Consider the following 19508-nt stretch of genomic DNA (forward strand, 5'->3'; position numbering starts at 1 on the left):
GCTGCTTTTTCCAATCTTTTAAAGCAATTAACCAAAGCCAGTAAACACTACAATCATTACAATTACCACTGCCCCTCTCTTGTTCATTTGCCACCACTACTATGTAAGGCATTGCCTCACTACTCTGTGTCTCATCCCTATTCATACCTGTAGTCCTTATCACCATTTTACTAGTGAGTGAGTCTGTTTCAGAGTCCCATCCTGTGTTTCTGATCTCTAGGACCAATCTCAGTGTCCATATTTTAGCCTGGGTTCTCCCTCCAGAAATCAGAGCCTAAAACGAGGACTCATTGACAGGCGTCTTTCTTGAGGTATGATCCCAGGGAACAAGCTGGAGAAGTGAAAGAGAGGAGGCCCGTGCAGTGTCTAATTAAGCTGTCACTACTGTGGGCAGTGGGGTAGATCTCTCTGGAACCCTCTGAAGAGCTGTGTAAAACACACCACAGACTTCTCCTCTCAACGGACTGAAGAGGGGAGCTTTTATCCTGCAGCTTCTGTGCTCCGTTAGTCAACAAGTGGCCTTTCGGGTGTCCATCCCACACACCCGTGGCTACACGTGCACATGTGCCACACAGCAGCATCCAAGAAGCCCAGGGTGGAAGGCAAGAGATACACAGTGCAGCTGAGGCAAGGGACTGTGGGGTCACTCCTGTGGGGAGCCAGTTGCTATGGCAATGTCAAATTGGGCTGAGAAAACAGGAGGCTGGGCACAAGACACAATATCCTTTTGTCTTTAGTTTGGGGCCTTAAGCTGAAGTTCAGGGAAAAATGGGAGGAATCCCATTCAACAGCTTGTTACAGAAGAATAAGTGGTCTTACGTTATACTGAAAGTTATTCGTTACCTGAGATAAAAAGTCACCACTAACAGTGCTGATACCCCATTTGATTGGCTATTTGTGTTGTAATCGCACCAAAGAGCCACTGTTTTGACAATACCAAACTTATTAGCCTATGAGACTATTTTGTTTAAAGTGTGTCTAAAGATACTTAATTGGTCTAAACTGATGTTTTTTCCCCAAACCAAATTCTTAGTACTAAACTTGGAGACTCAAATCACATATAACTTCATTACTAATTTCTTTCATACTTATCCAGTTCAAATGTAACTCTTTTTGTTTTTAAGTTATTACTAGATATTTTGGAACTATGGTTTTTCAAAAGTTCCACTTTTCAATTAATACTTCCTTTTTAGTAAGATTTCAAATTTTATTTTTAACTAACCTATTTTTAGTGAGATACAGAGTATATGCTTGTAATCTTGAATTCTAGAGTTTTAAAATGGAATGTAGTTTTCTTATATTTAGAAAAAGTTCTTAAAATATTTCTTGTGAATTGTGGAATCTTTTTCATATACTTGTATCATTTTAAAATATATGTTTAATTTAGTAATATAAGACATGAAGGCTGTACAAAGACTGAAAATACAGATTTTACTGGTCGTATTTTTCCACAAATTAAGAGATTGTTTATGTAGTCATCTATGTAATGTCCTTACAAATATAATTACAAAGTTGAAAAACAGGTTGACAATTGCATTTCACAATATCTCGTGTAGAGGGCAGCAGAGAGCTTAGATTTTGTTTTCTCTTTGCCTGTAGTATGGCTTCCCTAGTCTAATTTCCAATTGCTTGTTATTGTTCCAGGTAAAAGTAGATAATAATGCCTAGACCAAAAAAAGTAATGATTATTCCTAAGCTCTAATTTATTTCTAAATTCCAAGCAGTTTTTCACTTGAAAGGGGGAGAACAAGTAACCTAACACTCCTTTTCTATACATAAGAGAAACATTATCTTTCTCTTTACCTTTACATAACTCAGTTACGTTTATAAATTCTAGATGTTCTATAGAAAGAAAAGACGCTAACCAATTTGTGCCTCAGTTACGCCGTTTGTAGAAAGTTATACAAATAGTTGCTGTTGGCCAGGCAGGGTGGCTTATACCTGTAATTCCAGCACTTTGGGAGGCCGAGGCAGGCGGATCACTTGAGACCAGGAATTCGAGACCAGCCTGGCCAACATGGTGAAACCCCTTCTCTACTAACATTACAAAAATTAGCCAGGCATGATGGCACACTCGGGAGGCTGAGGCATGAGAATCACTTGAACCCAGGAGGCAGAGGTTGCAGTGAGCTGAGATTGTGCCATGGCACTCCAGCCTAGACAACAGAGCAAGACCCTGTGTTTAAAAAAAAAAAAAAAGAAAGAAAGAAAATTCTTCTAAACTTACACAACTGGAACTATTTTATTATCTTTTTACCTACCCCATGTCTTGTTATAAAAAGGCTATAAGGCAGCTAATCTCTCAACCGTTTTTATGGTTTCCTCCTCTATAAAAGTATTGGCAATTTAGTGAATACTACTAGCCTGGGACTCAGGAGACTTTGGTTTTAAACTTAGGTCTACTGTTAACTTAGGTCAGCTAACATATACTGAGCACCTAGTGTGTCTCAGAACATGTGCTAAAGGTTTTACATGGGTTATCTTAATCTGGACAGTGTCACAACAGCTGAGCAGACCAGAGTCATCAGGTCTGTTAAGCCACTGATTAACAAGGTACCTTTGGACAAGTTTCTTAAACTTGGTCAGTCCTAGTTTCCTCCATCTCTAAAATTGAGATAATAAGTACTTCATAGAGTTGATTAAGATAACATGTATAAAGCTCTAGCACAAAGTAATTGAGATAATAAGTACTTCATAGAGTTGATTAAATAAGATAACATATAGAACTCTAGCACAAAGTAAGACCTTAAATTTTTCTTCTATTTTTCACCACCACCCATTAAGTTTCCTTATGCGAAAACTGAAGAGGATGGGTGAATGATCTCAGAGGGCCTGTTTAGTCCTCTGGTTTTATGCAGCATTGTGACAAGACTCAAGATTCTTGAGTCCAGTTGAACTTCCGCATGTTCATCATTCCTTTTTTAGATGCTGTCTACATTTAGACCCCAAACCTGCACATTCAAAATGAAACTAAGATTTTAGTGTTGGTGAGCTGGGGCTTTTGTGAACATGGCTGTCATCAGTATACCCTATTTGTTTTCTATTTCTGTTTTTACATATAAAGACTTCTACCTTTACCTCTTGGGTCCCCAGCTGAAGGAGAGAATGAAAGATACCCCTTCTCATTATCTTGGCTCATTTCTGTTGGAACTAAGTGGAAAAACAGTTTCAAGAAAGACATCGGGTAAGAATCCCAGGAGAACTCCCAGCTGCTGCTTTCCTAACTCCCACTGCACGTAATCCTTTATTCCCTTAGAAACTATGTGGCCGTAAAGTATTGGCCTTACTTACGCCATATTTAACTGATGAAGCTAACTGAACCCGACTGCTGGGGTCTAGCCTAGGCTGTTCATACTAGTTCTGAGAATGTAGGTAGATCACTGTTCTTAAAATTAAGAGTAAAATTAGGAGTCCACAATTGCTCAGGTGCTTCTACTTTCATGCTATATGGAAATATCTTCTACAGTCATCCACTCTTAAGGCCAACCACATCACACATACTGCCCAGGACAGACTGGACAATAGAGTAGATGATGAAACAGAGCCAATCTCCATTACTTTAAAAAATAAACTCAAAGCAGAAAGATGAATTATTACCACATCTCGTGTATAAAACACACATAGCTACAGAAGGGCAGTGGTGGTCCTTCCTGCAAGAAGTGGCAACTCTCCTGCAAACCTTAGGCAATTACTTTTTATAGATATTTGTCTTTATAAATAGTCTGCACCGACTATTCTTCTGTATTCACTCTTCAACCCCTGTAATTTGCCTCTGTCTTTACTCCACTGAAATACCACACTTGAGATCCTCATTAAACTTGTAATCACTAAATCCGTGGCTTTTTTCATACCCTCCTTAACCTCTTTGCTGTAATTAACATTTTTTTTCTTCCCTTGGCTTTTGCTTTGTTTCTTTCCTTCTAACTATTCCTTTTGCAGAATTCTCCTTCCCTTGGCTTTCCTCCAAAGTTAGATCCTTGGACCGTGTTCTTTTTGTCCAAATGTTCTCTCCCAGGCATCTCATTAACTCCCATAGCTTCGATTTTTATCTCTGTATCTGACTCTCCAGTCTAAATCTAGCCTCCAGCCTCTTTTTCAGGTTTTTGTCCAACATTTCCAACTACCAGCAGAATATTTTCATTTGCATGTTCTTCCACCGCCTCACACTCAGTATATCTAAAATGTAACTTAGAATTTTCTTTCAAAGCTTGTTCCTTCTTACTTCTTGATTTGCACTAACAGTTACCCCTCCTATTTAAAGAATTGTAGGCGTCTGTGACTTCTTGCTTATATCCTTTTCCTTCTTCCCTACTGGTCCTACTTTAGGCAAAGTTCTTGTTGCCCGACTGTGATTTTTGCATGATGTTTTCAGTCATCTTTCAACCATCTTAAACACCAGTCACATATATCTTATTACAACATAGCTCTCATTATCTCTCTCACCTATTGAGTACATCCATCTGTTCCATCTTTACGCACAGCCCGTGACCTCACAGTGTGGGCTCACTCCCTTGTCCTCCTTGAAACTTTCTCTTGTTCAAATCTATGAAAAATATTACATTCAAGGCCGCACAGACATACCATCTTAAACCTCTTCCTGGCATTGTTCCCAGCCGTGTCTTAGCTTAGAAAACTACCTGAAGTGGTTTCTCTTCCAGAACTCCTTCCTGTAGCACTTATTAGCTACACACCTTGGTTTTGAATTTGCAAAAGCTATCTTCTGTTGTCTCTTCATGTGGCCTGCCTTTACACAGTGGTCTCTGTGGCAGATATGAAGCCTATTTTTTATTACCCAAGTATCTAGAATAGTGACTTTTATATAATAGATTTCTCTGATTCTATAAATCCTCAGAATAGAAATATTTTTCCAACGTACTACCATCATATTATAGTAGTTTATAGTGTAAAATTTTACCATTCCAAATAGAATAACGAATTTTGTGTTTAAAAGGAAATCTGCTTCACAGCAGGCCTGCCAAGCCAACAAAAGTAGTGTTGTTCCATAGAGGAAAAGACTTAGGCTAGAAATTTGGAGACTGTCACTGGTCACTGTCATTATTGTCACTTCACCTCTGTTAGCCTCATTTCTTCACCTGTAAAACGCAAGACTTTTTAAGCAGTCTTTTGACCCTGTTCGAGCTATATCAAGATCAGTTAATTCAGTTTAGAGAAGGACCCTGTTATATTATATACACTTATATATAATATATACACAATTACATACTATGTATACAATATAGAGAACAGAAATCACCTTTGTTATAAAATATCTAGTACACAGATAATCAAGTTTTTAAAAAGATCCAGAAAAAATATCTACCTCTAAGAAATACTGAATTTTGAAATCTGAAGTAGCCCAGTTTACCCGTAACCTCATGGGAGATTTTCTTCTGGAAGAGAGGTAACAGAAGTGCACCTGTTGTATTTACCCTGCTAGTCTTAAGAAAAAGTGGGAACTATTTAAAGACTTAGATAATCTATTTTATAATTGTGAATATGCTTGCACTTCTGTAAAATAAAGGCAGGTTTCCTGGAAAATTAGGCTTTTCTTCATTATATACGTTGATTCAGCCCTATCGAAGAAGAATTTCTATTTCCTTATTTGAGTTGTCAAGTTGTCCATACTGAACTTATTCCTATGCAATAGGGTTTTATGGGAAAAGTCTGCCTGTCTGTGACTAAGCACCAGAGTAGATAACGTAACAATTTGTTTTACTTCGGGAATGCATTTTAAATCAGGAAGAGAAGTTTCTGTCCTACTTGAACCCAGCTTCACTCTCCTCCTGGGCGAAAGCTGAGAGGCCTAGGTGTGCCCAGCTCTCAGTTAACTGAAGTCACGTGGTGGTGGACTCCGCCCCCAGGGCCCGGTTGGCTGTGGCCCCGCCCCCGAGCCCTGGGGTCCGTGCTTGCTGCCTGCGGCTCTCAGAAGCCTCTGCTCCACCGCGGCCAGAGGCATGGGCACGTGGCTGCCGAGGGTGGCCGAGCTCTGGGAAGAAAAGCCCGTGTGCCTCTGCGTAGCGTCGCAACAGCGCTGACTCGGTGTGGATTGATTGGAAAGGTTTGCGGGAGTGCTTGGGAAGCATGGTGGCACATGATGAGACTGGAGGTCTCCTACCTATTAAAAGGACCATACGAGTCCTAGATGTCAATAACCAGTCCTTCAGAGAACAAGAGGTAAGACTTTAAGAGAAACGTTAGGCAAAAGGAATGTTTTCTAACTCCACGGAGCTTTTAAGATTTTTAACAAGGTATTAACAGTATAATTTTAAACTTTTGATCTTATTATTACAATGTATGTTCCTGATTTATGTGCAAGCTTGAAATGTGTTTAGGGACTGTGGTCTAAGTTTAAATAGTTTATACATAGCATAGCTTGAGTGTACACAGCTTTTATACAAAAGGAAAAGATTTTAAATGTATATGTTACTCGGGTTACGTTTGTCACATTTCTGATGCTTAATATAATTGTTTTTTTAACTTGAATTTATATCATCCAGTCTAAGAAACTACCTTAATGGAGCAAGAGGAAAAGAATCCCGTTCTTGTAAATCAATGCTAGTGAACAAATTGCAACTAAAGTTTAGTCTGACCTGGTGTGCATTTTTCTTCCATCTGATGAGTTCATTGTATTCCACTTTTTTCTTCAGAAGGAAAGAGGCATGTTAGAATATTTAAACCAGTGACTCATTATTTTTACCCTCCTTGCTTTGTCTGAAGTCTTTTTTTAGTCTTTATGAACATTTATCAATATAAATCAAATTACTTTATGCCATTTTACGTAATCTTGATTTAACATTGTGTGATATTCTGTTTATACTATATACTTTAATATATACTACATTGTCACTTGTATGCTAGGAATAGTGTTCCTGCATTCAGTTAACTGTGTATCTCTTGACTGTGGTAGTGGTTTCGGTCTCTGTACACACGTCAAAACTTATCTAATTGTGCATTTTAAATATGTAAAGCTTACTGAATACCCCAGCAAAGTTGCTTGTCATGTGTACACATACACACACCTTTTGGTAGTTAAAATAGCTGCCGTCTTCAGGAAGTACACTTTTATTTGGTGTGGTTTGGCTTTGGTTTTTGTTCTTGGTTTTTGGTCTTTGCCTATGTGTCGGTTTTCTCAAAATGTATAAGCATTTCCTTTGAGTAGAGCAGTCATCCACAGTCACTAGTGTGAATCCTGCAGCTTATCATCTGTTGGGCCCATAGAAACTGGCCTTTGTTTAGTATCAGCATGGGCTGTGTTTCTGCCTTACCTTTATTTCTAAGTTACAAGCACTAGGAATGTTGTCAGGGTTTTAGATCTAGTGACACAGCTCTAAATAATTTGAGTATTTCTAGAAAAGGAATTCATCCCATGTGATCATAACTCGTTTTTATCTTTTTAAAAATAACTTTTATTTTCTTTTGATTTTAAAGTTTTTGCTAAGTAGGAGAGAAGATTATTTAACTATTATAACCCAAAGGAATAGACCCAGGTGCATACTATTTTTTTTATTCAGTGTCTTGATATGATTGGTTATAGAAGAGACCCTCCTAAAATGTGTTCTCTAACTGGCATCATTAGAAGAAAAAGCCTTTCTACAGAATGCTGACTTCTCAACAGGATTTTTCCATGTCGTTGCAGTTAGGTGTAAGGCATAACCTGAAAAATACTTTAACTTATTCTCAACAATTTTCTGTTTATAGATGTCGAGAAATTTTTAAGGCATAAAATCTAACTACAAGTGGATTACTAACATTAATTAATACCCTGATCTGTGGGCAGATTGCCTATAATAATGCATGTGACTGCCTAGCTAACCTAGTCTGATTAAAAATTAACCTAAATTAACAACATAAACTTATGTTAGAGAGTGTTGGACTTTTTTTCCCTCCAAGTGAACTTTAGCCCTGGTGAAAGGTTCCCTGCAGCAGAAAATTCATTGAGCATGTAAAGCTTGTTGGCATTTTTTGTTTATTCCCATGGATTTTTGGATTTTTTTTTTTTTTTTTTTTTTTTTTTTTTTTGAGGATAGTATGGTTCCAGTACTCGTATCTGTTCTTTAAGCTTCTTGAATTTGCCATAACATGTTTCCAGGACTCCAAAGTAAAAAAACAATCCTAGCAGTGGAACTATGGGTGCCTTCCATTTGGTGGTGGTGAGATAGAAAGCACCTATTCCACTCACCCTTCATCACCTCCAAATGCTGTGTCTGGCCTATCTAAATATTGTATTAGGAATCTGTTTTGTGACTGTAAATATTTAGGTTCTTAATAGTCAAATCAAGATTATTAAGATAGTTCATGTGGACCTCTAAAGAAAACTGCTTTTGGTTTCGGCTCACGTGGGCCAATTTCTAACGTGTATTCCGAAAGACACAAATTTTTGTCCCAATCTTTTAGGTGGCCTGTGAATGCCTAAACCATGTCACTTTTCCACAGAAGTTTCATGTATGAGTCTGTTTTCAAATAGTATATGTATCCTGAAATTAGTAGCAGCATTATACCTTTACATTTCATAATCACACTTTTCGTTATTTTAGTCATTAAAATTGTTCATACTTTTAAAATATATATACTAAAAGTTTGTTTTGTATTTGCCAAACATTCTTCATGTATGTCCTTTGAGTGAGGCAGGAAAGTTATCCACCATTCAGTCCCCAAAAGCATGTGAAAAAGTGCAAAGTGCCCTCCTTCTTTCTCTCCCTCTCCCAACCTGTATTTCCTGAGTAAGCATCATACTTCCCAAGACATCCTAGATTTGATAAACTCTGAAAAGCAGCATTTCCTTTGTGGAGAAGTGAGATTATAGTTGGATTTTTAAAGGACTGTGGAACATATTTAACCACCAAATACCACTTGGCATAATATGCTGCCACCCTAAAGAGACCACATCAACAAAACCCGTGTTCGTTTCAGAAGTATGCTTTAGATATATTTACATTCACTTATCTAAATCTAAATTCTGTAGTTTTAAAATATCACATAATTTTGAGTTACCAGGAAGTTAGTAGTTGTACAGTAACTGGTCCTATAAAGATAATAAATTTTTATCATTAATTTGATTTTATGTGATAAAATAGATATCAAAAATTTATTTCCTGCTAACGAAATTTTCCTTTCGTATTCACTGGGAAAAGCACCTTTCCAAAGACCTTTTAAGTTGAAATTAAATATTATATTTTCTGGGAAGTCAAATTTGTTATGCATGAAACAAGGAAGAGGAGTTAACCTCTGTTCCCAAAAAGCGGAACAGAACTTTCTGACAACTGCTTTGTTCCAGTGAAATGGCATTTCTTACTCTGTGAGGTAATTCTATCTTCAGTCCAACAGGAGACTCTTTGTGCTGTCTTTACTAAATGGAAAAGAATGCCTGTGCTGGCCCCTGCACACGCGTGTGTCAGTCAGTCAGCACAGATGTACGTGGGGGAGGCATCCACACATGTCCTCAGAAGCACAGCGTGTGCCATCTTATTACATATCGTTAAGGTTTCTTTTGCAGTTCGTTTATATTCAAAGTTTTACTTTGGAGTTGATTATTTGGTATGAGGGGTTGATCTACAACTCTGCCTCTTAAAGCCTTCAGATTTCCAAATTCTCTTTCATTATCTACCGAGTTTTCTTAATAGTTCACATTCCTTTCTGATACATATGTATACATTTAGGAGCTTTAATGAGTCTAATTGTTTCTTTGGATATTCAAATTATTTACATTTCTTTCCAAATAATGTTAACTTTTCCTGTCAGTTTATTCTTAAATAATTAATTAAAAAAAATTTTTTTTTACCCAAACCAAAAATGGTCAATATAGTCTTCAGTTGTTTAAAGGCATTATTTTTACTCATTTTCTACACCCCTTCCTTTTTATATTACTTTAGTCATGTCAAAGAATTTTTAGAAAAAGTTGCTTCTTCTGTTATTTTTAAATGATGTCTTATTTTTCAGTGATAATTTTAATATAATTTTAAATTATATATCCTCCTGGATTCTCTTCAGAATTATTTTGTCAAGTATGCCACAACTGTCAGAAGCACAAAATACAAATAGTTATGCTCCATAGACATAAAGAATAGACCTGCTAGTTTTATGATCTGGCATTCTTCATTTCAGTAACTGTGTGAGTCACCTACTGGTATGCCTCCATTTTTCTAGCGATAAAATTAGAATAATGCAATCTTTGTAAAGTTTCAAAATCCTTGAATTAAGTGATGTGTTTGCTATATTATTATTTAAAAGCAATAACATGTAGAATCATAACTATTTCTTCTCGATTTGTATATACCTTTCCTTTAAGTTAATAAATTACTGTTAGAGAGAGGATCTAATTTATTTATGAATCCCAGTGTTTATGTAGTAAATGGAAGTATTCCTAAAGTCTGTTAGTAATAGCTCAAACTTAGTATGTGCCAGGCACTGTTTCAAGCCCTATTATTCATTTAATCTTCACAACAACTTCATAAGAGAAGTGCTACTTTTAGCCCCATTTTATAGATGAGAAAACTGATGCCAAGGGTGTGCCCTAGCAAGTGGTAGAGCCGGGATTTGTGCCCAGTCAGATTTCAGAGCCTGGGTGCTCTTTTAACTCCTCCCTGCCTTGGCTTCAGTATTTTTCAGCCCATTCCAGTGTCAGACATGTTGATTGAAAGGTTGTATTTTCTAACGGAAGTAGTTAAGAATGAAATGATACAATGTCTGAGATTTGCTTTAAAACATTTAAGTAGGGACAAAAATGAAACAAATTGTTATACCAGACACTGTGGAGGCCGCTGGATAGACACATGGGATCCATTATGCCATTCTCCACTTTCATGTATGTTCGAAAATTTTCATAACAATAAGGCTTTTTTTTTTAAAAAAAAAAAAAAGTTATTCCCTGCATTAAACTAAAAAGTTCATTAGATTTTAGGATGTAATTTCCTTGTTTGAATTTTTATTTTTTCCCCTATTGGAAATATTTGACTGGCCTTTCTTATACACTTATTTTTTGAAAAGTTACTGCTACTCAATAGAGTTCTTATTGTTTTGACAATGAAGAACAACTCTTATTTTCATGTTTCTGTATTTTATAATGTACAAAAATTGTTTTGTGAGAGGGCTTTACTCTCTCCAAGTTTGTATGAAATCATTGCACCTAGACATATATTTAGTGTCATCTGGTTTGTTTTTATAGGAGCCAAGCAATAAAAGAGTTCGACCTCTGGCTCGTGTCACGTCCTTGGCAAATTTAATCTCTCCTGTAAGAAATGGAGCTGTCAGACGTTTTGGTCAAACAATACAGGTAAAAAGAGAGGAGGAAGAGTAATGTAGTCAGCGGACTTTATAGAAGCCTGGAATTTGTAGTTGTCTTTGAGCTGTACAAACAAGTTTGCATTATTATACTTAAACATAGTTTTCTTTTTGGAATATGCTAGTAAGGAATATTGTTCCAGAACAATGTGTAGCCTCATTATATTAATTTGCATCTTATATCAATGCATAGTCTTGGCTAGTTTTTATTCCCAAAAATGTAATTTTAGCTGATAAATATTTAAGATTGGTAGGTGGAAACTTGGATAAATTATTGTTTTCTGCATTGAGAAATTCTCAGAACTTTGTCTTTCTTCACTTTAAAAAAAAAAGAAAATGGGAATAATTCTGTTTCTTCCAAATCTTATTTTCTCTTTTGTTCACCTTTTCTTTTTTAAGTCATTTACCCTTCGTGGTGACCACAGATCCCCAGCCTCTGCCCAGAAGTTTTCTAGCAGGTCAACAGTCCCAACACCCGCCAAGAGAAGGAGCAGTGCACTGTGGTCAGAGATGCTGGACATCACCATGAAGGAGTCTCTCACCACCAGGGAGATCAGACGGCAGGAGGTATGCTGGCACTCAGTGTACATGTTTTCCCAAAAGAACAGCAAATTGATGCCGATGGCAAAATTAACTTGGATTTTTGTGTTTGAGCAACAATTCCTAATACATGGTGAATAAAACCTAATGATGGGTGGTGGTCAAATTAAACAACTCTAATAGGGTAAAATTACCAAACATACGGCAACCTTTTATTTGAGATTCCATTCTGAGTTACAATTTTCAGACTGAGTTACTTTTTAAAATGCCGTTCAAAACATCAAATAATGTAATTATCAGTTGTATATAATTTTCCTTTCTCGAAGGAATGACCTCTGATGTTTGCTGGATGTTTTTAGGCAATATATGAAATGTCCCGAGGTGAACAGGATTTAATTGAGGATCTCAAACTTGCAAGAAAGGTCAGTAAATAACTTTTTATCAGATGCCCTAGTTTTTAAAAATTACATTTCACAAAATCTAAAGGATAGTTTTCTTAACCTTTAGAAGTAGAAGAATAGAAAATATCTACTGGTGAATACGTTTTTTTTAGATGAGGTCTAGACACATCCTCAAATACAAGTATTAGTAAGAGAGTTTATTTGGGGATTAATACATACTAATTTATTTTATGTGTAGCAAACAGAATCCACGCTAGCTTTTATGTAATTAATTCTCTTTGTTTCCAAGTATAGATCCCTCATGTTTTCCTCACATGATCTCTCTGTGACACATTTCTCCCCTCTGACAGGCCTACCATGACCCCATGTTAAAGTTGTCCATCATGTCAGAAGAGGAACTCACACATATATTTGGTGATCTGGACTCTTACATACCTCTGCATGAAGGTTAGATGTGCCACTTAATTGTCATTAAATCTAAAGAGCAGCAGTGCATGTAATTTTCAGTCTAAACTTCTAATGTAGTGCTGACCTATTTTTTAAATAAACCTGTTAATGGTGTTTATGCTTTTTTATCACTTCAGATTTGTTGACAAGAATAGGAGAAGCAACCAAGCCTGATGGAACAGTGGAGCAGATTGGTCACATTCTCGTGAGCTGGGTATGTAGTGAGTTGTTGACCCCAGATACAGTTTCTTACAGATGTGCCATGTTGCAGTTTCTGATGAATATGAGACAGATTTGATCCCACAACTCTGTTCTACAAACACATAAGGCGTTAAAACTGAACAAATTTACAGTGACATAAGAAGTTACAGTCTGTTTAAAAAAAAAAAAAACACCTTCATTAATGCTATAGGTTCATTTGTGTTACAAATACGTTCCTGCTTGGATAGAATTCCCACATCATGTGTGATTATCCGTTGCATTCTGTCACGTATGTTTAAGCGCATGCCAGATGCTGGGCACTGTTTGAGGAGGAGTCGCTGGGAGTCAGTGATGAAAGGCAGTCTCTGCCTTTATAGCCTAGTGAAGGAATAGCCAAGCACATAAACAGTCTCAGGGCTGGTGGCAAATGGAGGACACTCGAGTGTCCTGGGAGCACAGACTGCCAGTGTCTGAGGTTGGAGGGGAGTAGAAGTCATGAATCTTCACTTGGATTTAGCCAAATTATGAAAATTTGAAGAGCATTTTGATGATTGCTAAAATGCTATTCAGCTTCCATTATTATCTGCCAGAAAATGTCCACAGCTTGTTAAAACTCTCAAGAATAGCTGTACATTTTGTGTTTCATGTTTGCAGGCTTGTTAATGCACTCGGTCATAACAGAAACACATCATACCTTTTCTTTTATTACTCTTCAGTTACCGCGCTTGAATGCCTACAGAGGTTACTGTAGTAACCAGCTGGCAGCCAAAGCTCTTCTTGATCAAAAGAAACAGGATCCAAGAGTCCAAGACTTCCTCCAGCGATGTCTCGAGTCTCCCTTCAGTCGAAAACTAGATCTTTGGAGTTTCCTAGATATCCCTCGAAGTCGCCTAGTCAAATACCCTTTACTGTTAAAAGAAATTCTTAAACACACTCCAAAAGAGCACCCTGATGTTCAGCTTCTGGAGGATGCTGTAAGTAGTCCCTTAAGTGATTGTTTTGTTTTTTAAGTTTATACATTAGGCTGCTTTAGAACGTTATCTTCTGAAGATGCTGATTCACATCAGCATAGTGAATTGTTTTGTTGTTTTAAGTACCCAGTGCGTTAGTACGCTGTGCACTAAGCAGTAAGGAGCTGTGTATGCTGGACTTCGCACATTTTGTATCTTAAGGGACAGGATTCTCATCTGATCTCACCTTGTCACCTTTGAACAAATCACTCAATTTGGCTAGGACTGTTTCTTGATCTATAAAATGAACAGACTGGCAGAATTAACTGATTTCTAGAGTCCCTTCAAGCTTTAAAGTTCTTCCATTCCATATGACATTTTTGCTCTGCAGGAAGCAGAATGAGTTAATAAACTGAAGCTGCTCTGTCAATTTTATTTATCATTTTCAGATATTGATAATACAGGGAGTCCTCTCTGATATCAACTTGAAGAAAGGTGAATCTGAGTGCCAGTATTACATCGACAAGCTGGAGTACCTGGATGAAAAGCAGAGGGACCCCAGAATCGAAGCGAGCAAAGTGCTGCTGTGCCATGGGGAGCTGCGGAGCAAGAGTGGACATGTAGGTGACTTTTGCTGCCATGGCAGAGCAGCCTTCCCTCCTGCCTCTTTAACTTTTACACGTTTGTTGTGAAGCAGGCTTGTAAAGGGAAAGTCATGACATAGTAAAAGAAGGTTTCCAGTTTTAATTTTATATTACCAGCTTGATAAAGCCAACATTTGGTTTCTGTGACTACAGAATAAAGAAGATACCTTAAATGTCTCAGTGGAGAATCAGTAATACTTTATTTTTTAGTTTCGAAGCATATATCAACTTGTTTGGCCAGGGGTTCCTGTCTAAATACAGTATTAGTTCCATAATGCTTAATAAAAAAGCATCCTTCAAAAAAAACTTCTAAGAGTTTATCTTATGCTTATGAAAGTGGTTTTTCAAAGCACTACATAACAAATTTCTGAAGCAGACTGAATGAATGCAAATGTATTTTTTAAATGCTAATTATAAAAGTACCTGCTAGAACCAAGTGCAGTCATGGAATGGTATTTTTGTTTCATCATGCATTTTCAGAAGCCCAATTTATAAGTTGGAGTTTTGTTTAAAAAAATTTGAAATCTGACATCTCTGATTTTTCCCTCATGAGGGGAAAATTTATAAAGGTATAAATTTGTGTGGGACAAAATAGAACCATTAACATTTTACCAGCTTGCTTTTTAATCCCTTCTTCGTGTTAGAAAACTGTGGTATACAACACTAGTGTTTCAAGTCATGTTACTACTAATAGGTCTTTGTGATGCAGAGCATTCACTTAGCTGCTGCTTAATCTGATATTACATACCAATAAGAAACGTTTTATTTATTCTGAGATTGGAAAAACTTTCCAAATAGAACATGCTTAGCCTTGAAATTGCCATCTTTGTGGATTACTAGATTTGTCACTTAGAGAGATCTTCGAAAAATAAATCTGATGAAATTAATAATGTCGAGTTATTTTAGCAGTATATTTCAGTCACTTAAAAACACAAGTTTCATATTTAGAGTTTGTTTCCCATTTCTCCAGAAACTTTACATTTTCCTGTTTCAAGACATCTTGGTTCTGACTCGGCCCGTCACACGGAACGAACGGCACTCTTACCAGGTTTACCGGCAGCCAATCCCAGTCCAGGAGCTGGTCCTCGAAGACCTGCAGGATGGAGATGTGAGAATGGGAGGCTCCTTTCGAGGAGCTTTCAGCAACTCAGAGAAAGGTAAAATGCAGGCCTTAAATAATTTAAAGAAATAGAAGCTCAGAACTGAAGTGAATTTAGTTTTGCCTTTAAGAATTCTAGAGATGAAATGGCTCCATTGTCCTATACTTGTTACATCCATTGAGTTGTCCAGGCCTTCCCAGCTCGAACACCCGCAGGTGTATCTAAGAAATAATGCATAGGCTTAATGTATTCACACTGACATAAATAAATTGCCATAAATTGACAGTCACGTTAAGATTGTATGACCACTTTGTCTAGAATAAACCTTTTTTTAGCCTGATTTCTTTTTTTTTTTTTTCCAATTTTTTTTTCAGCTAAAAATATCTTTAGAATTCGCTTCCATGACCCCTCTCCAGGTCAGTCTCACACTCTGCAAGCCAATGACGTGTTCCACAAGCAGCAGTGGTTCAACTGTATTCGAGCGGCCATTGCCCCCTTCCAGTCGGCAGGCAGTCCGCCTGAGCTGCAGGGCCTGCCGGAGCTGCACGAAGAGTGTGAGGGGAACCACCCCTCTGCGAGGAAACTCACAGCCCAGAGGAGGGCATCCACAGTTTCCAGTGTTACTCAGGTAGAAGTTGATGAAAACGCTTACAGATGTGGCTCTGGCATGCAGATGGCAGAGGACAGCAAGAGCTTAAAGACACACCAGACACAGCCCGGCATCCGAAGAGCGAGGGACAAAGCCCTGTCTGGTGGCAAACGGAAAGAGACTTTGGTGTAGAGAAGGCTCTGTGTGTTAACTGATGGGAGAGACTGTTTGTTTATAAATGTGTACAGTTTTGTTTTCTCATAACGGGAGCATCATAGGGTTACTTTATACCAGTTGTAACATTTTCATTGTTTTTGGTTGTTCTTTTTTCTTTTTTTAATGGCAGCTAAAGATATACAGATTACTGTTAAATTGCAGTCCTTTTTTTTTTTAAAGATATTTTGAATTATTTAGAACATGGTAAGCCTGGTATTTTTTAATCAAACAAAATATTTATGAAATGGGTTTTCTCTTGATTCTGGATTCATCATGGCTTTCTAATACCAATTGTAATATTTACAATATTCACCAAAACTTAGAATTTTGCAAATGCTGGAATTCTGCCAGTGTGTCTTTGCTAAGCCTTGCATGCAAAATTTGAAATTTTAACATTGGCACCCAAAACCTACATGGAATGTATGTCTGGAGTATTTCAAACTTTACATTGAAACATAATTTCCTTGGAAAACAAACCATAAGCCTGAGGAGGTTTTTATCAACTGGAATGCTTTATATTAGTTTGTTTTTCACTGTACATTCCTCATTTTACATTCATTTAACCTGCCGATTATTTAATTTTTTTATTGTAAAGTAGTTTTTAGCATTTGCTTTTATTTTTTTACTTTGATGCCTTTTCAAATTGGCATGTCTTTAAAGTATTTTTCTTCCTGATTAAAAATGTGTGTGTATGTGTGTGTGTGTGTATATATATATATATATTTTTAAATCACATTAATTTTACCAAGTGAAACCAAGCCATACTGTTTTTGAGCCAATTAAGAAAACTGCCATTTTTAAAGTATAGCATTTCAGGGTAAAGACCCATGAAATGGCTTGATGTATTCTAGACTACTGAAAGAAAACCACTTCAAAGATTTTGTTGAAAGTTTTAGTGTTGTCTGAAATGCAAGAGGGAAGGTGATTGGTAGTGAGTTAAAAGAAAAAGAGAGGAAAAGAGAGTAGTTTTGTCTTCAAGTAAAATGTCTGGTTGTGCCAGACATTTCACAAGTGTGAAAGGAGATAGGAGAAGCTCAACTTGAGGGCGTGTAGTAAGTTGTAGAAGGCTCGAGGGGATGTGGACTTATTTGCCTTGGTTTGCAATACCTGCAAATAATGAGTTTGAAAAGAAACAATGAAATGTGTTAAAAATTTGACCATATTAGATAAATTTTGGTGGATTTATTCATAAGATGGAAAAAGACTGGTGAATCTTTTATTACAAAATGTTTCTGTTAAAATGGGATCATCATCTTTGAAGGGGGAGGAGGAGTAAAAGCCCGATTATAATGGTGATCAATTCAAGTCAGTGTTGACTATTCTGTGAAATATATTTGGCCAGTGGAAATGATAATCAGAAAAGACTGTAAATAGATCCATCCAAATGATTTCTCTGTACAAATGAATGATACTATTAAAAAAAAAAAAGCACACACATAATCACCCTAAAGGTTTCTTGCCTGGTGGCTATATTGGGGGCATTTGGCAAAATATGCTGGTGTGGCAAAGGAGGTAGTGGTAAGCCTCATAAAAGTTAGTAAAAATTGTAGTTCAACCTTTGAAATTCATTGATGAATCAGCGAAAGGTAGATAAGTCTTGTGTTAGGAAATCTTTTAAGAACATGGTGTAATCAGACACAGCAATTGTATTGAAAATAACTGAACACCTGTTACTTTCTGGATAGGATAGTAAGGGTAGTGGCAAAGGATCCTGATTAATTTCAGATTTTAATGTAAGTACCTCAGGTTCTTGTCTTTGGAAATTCACATTCCTAAGTGTATATTACACCAAGGATTGTGATCTGCAACACCAGAAAGCAAGATTTCTAATCATTTCCAGAGGTGTTGTATAGAATAGTTATTCCAGAGTTACCTTGATCAGCTTCTGAAGTTTAAGAAGCAAGTAATAGTTCAAGTGTTGTTAATGGAATTATGTTTTATTTAAAACTGTATCTTCTTTTGGTTCCCTCAAAGGTAAAAATAAGACCCAGCATCTAAGTAAATATATTAAATGAATGTTCTTGAGAAATAGCACCTGTGTTTGAGAGCATTCAGTCATTTAGCACATTAGTTCTCAAACTTCTTTGGATATCACAATCACTAGAGGTGCTTTAAAAAAAAAGTAACTGGGCCTCACCCCCTAACATACCCGCTGCAACCCCATATACACCATGTTACTGAATCCAGATTGTGGGATGTCGGGGTAGAGGGCTGATTGTTTCTGTTCACAAGCATCCCTCCTAGCAATTCCAGTGCTGTGAATTCCTTGGATCAGCATTGAGTATTCACTCATCTATTATATATCAGCCCCCTTTGGGTAACTGATATATAATAAGTCAACATGTATCCACCAGATTCCTAGTTTTTGCCTTAACCTGTTCCAAGTCAGAGCTGAAGAGAGTCTAATTTCCCTGCCTTTTTACCTTTCTCCAGTGGGTGTGCTTACATATTTTCAGCAAAGAATAGTCTCTGCCCTGAAAATCTTCTTAAACTTCATGGTCCATCTCAGGATGTGTGTACACACAGTGGTAAGGGAAACCAGGTCATCTTATTAGCCATCCGTGGATCACAGGTAAATCACCCTGGGATCTATTAGGACACAACTGACCCATCAGATGCATTCAGCGACTTTTGTGGTAGCTGGGTCTACTTTGTATTTAATGCTTTTCTCAGTATGCAGACAGCATGATATTTGTTTCAAATATATATGGCTATAATGCTAGTAATTAATTTTACAAGCATCAGAAAATGCCTAGTTAAGGCCCCCATCTGTAAATGTTGATGACAGAGGCAGAAAGACCTAAAGTGGCAATGTTACAGTTTGTCTTCATCATATTCCTCACTTGAAATTCCTGCCTGTCGCTAGAGCTGAAACTGGCTAAGAAGTATACACTTAGGAGTCCTAGGGGTTCAAAGTAGATGATATCTCAGCCTTCAGATGGGCTTTTTTTTTTTTTTTTTGAGACGGAGTTTTGCTTTTGTTTACCAGGCTGCAGTGCAATGGCGCAAACTCAGCTCACTGCAACCTCTGCCTCCTGGGTTCAACTGATGCTCCTGCCTCAGCCTCCCAAGTAGCTGAAATTACAGGCGCGTGCCACCACGCCTGGGTAATTTTGTATTTTCAGTAGAGACAGGGTTTCACC

At 37.2% G+C, this 19508-nt stretch overlaps 1 protein-coding gene across 2 annotated transcripts in view; it reads left to right on the top strand.

Moving 5' to 3' along the window:
* NET1 (neuroepithelial cell transforming 1) overlaps window positions 1-17805 on the top strand; it is a 45787-nt gene extending 27982 nt beyond the window's left edge. Inside the window, exons 1-10 of one of the 2 annotated variants that reach the window (XM_004049011.5) lie at window positions 5673-6174; window positions 11162-11269; window positions 11677-11844; window positions 12177-12239; window positions 12569-12665; window positions 12803-12879; window positions 13583-13840; window positions 14266-14436; window positions 15431-15617; window positions 15935-17805. In XM_004049011.5, the coding sequence (XP_004049059.1) occupies window positions 6082-6174; window positions 11162-11269; window positions 11677-11844; window positions 12177-12239; window positions 12569-12665; window positions 12803-12879; window positions 13583-13840; window positions 14266-14436; window positions 15431-15617; window positions 15935-16341 (1629 nt within the window). In that variant the 5' untranslated portion in view covers window positions 5673-6081 and the 3' untranslated portion in view covers window positions 16342-17805. Of the gene's footprint in view, window positions 1-5672; window positions 6175-11161; window positions 11270-11676; window positions 11845-12176; window positions 12240-12568; window positions 12666-12802; window positions 12880-13582; window positions 13841-14265; window positions 14437-15430; window positions 15618-15934 lie in introns of those variants that run through there. The other variant, XM_031015289.3, reaches the window with a different exon arrangement.
* The last annotated feature ends 1703 nt before the right edge of the window (window positions 17806-19508 follow it).

Source organism: Gorilla gorilla, chromosome 8 (genome assembly GCF_029281585.2).
Source record: "Gorilla gorilla gorilla isolate KB3781 chromosome 8, NHGRI_mGorGor1-v2.1_pri, whole genome shotgun sequence".
Lineage (NCBI taxonomy): Eukaryota > Metazoa > Chordata > Mammalia > Primates > Hominidae > Gorilla > Gorilla gorilla.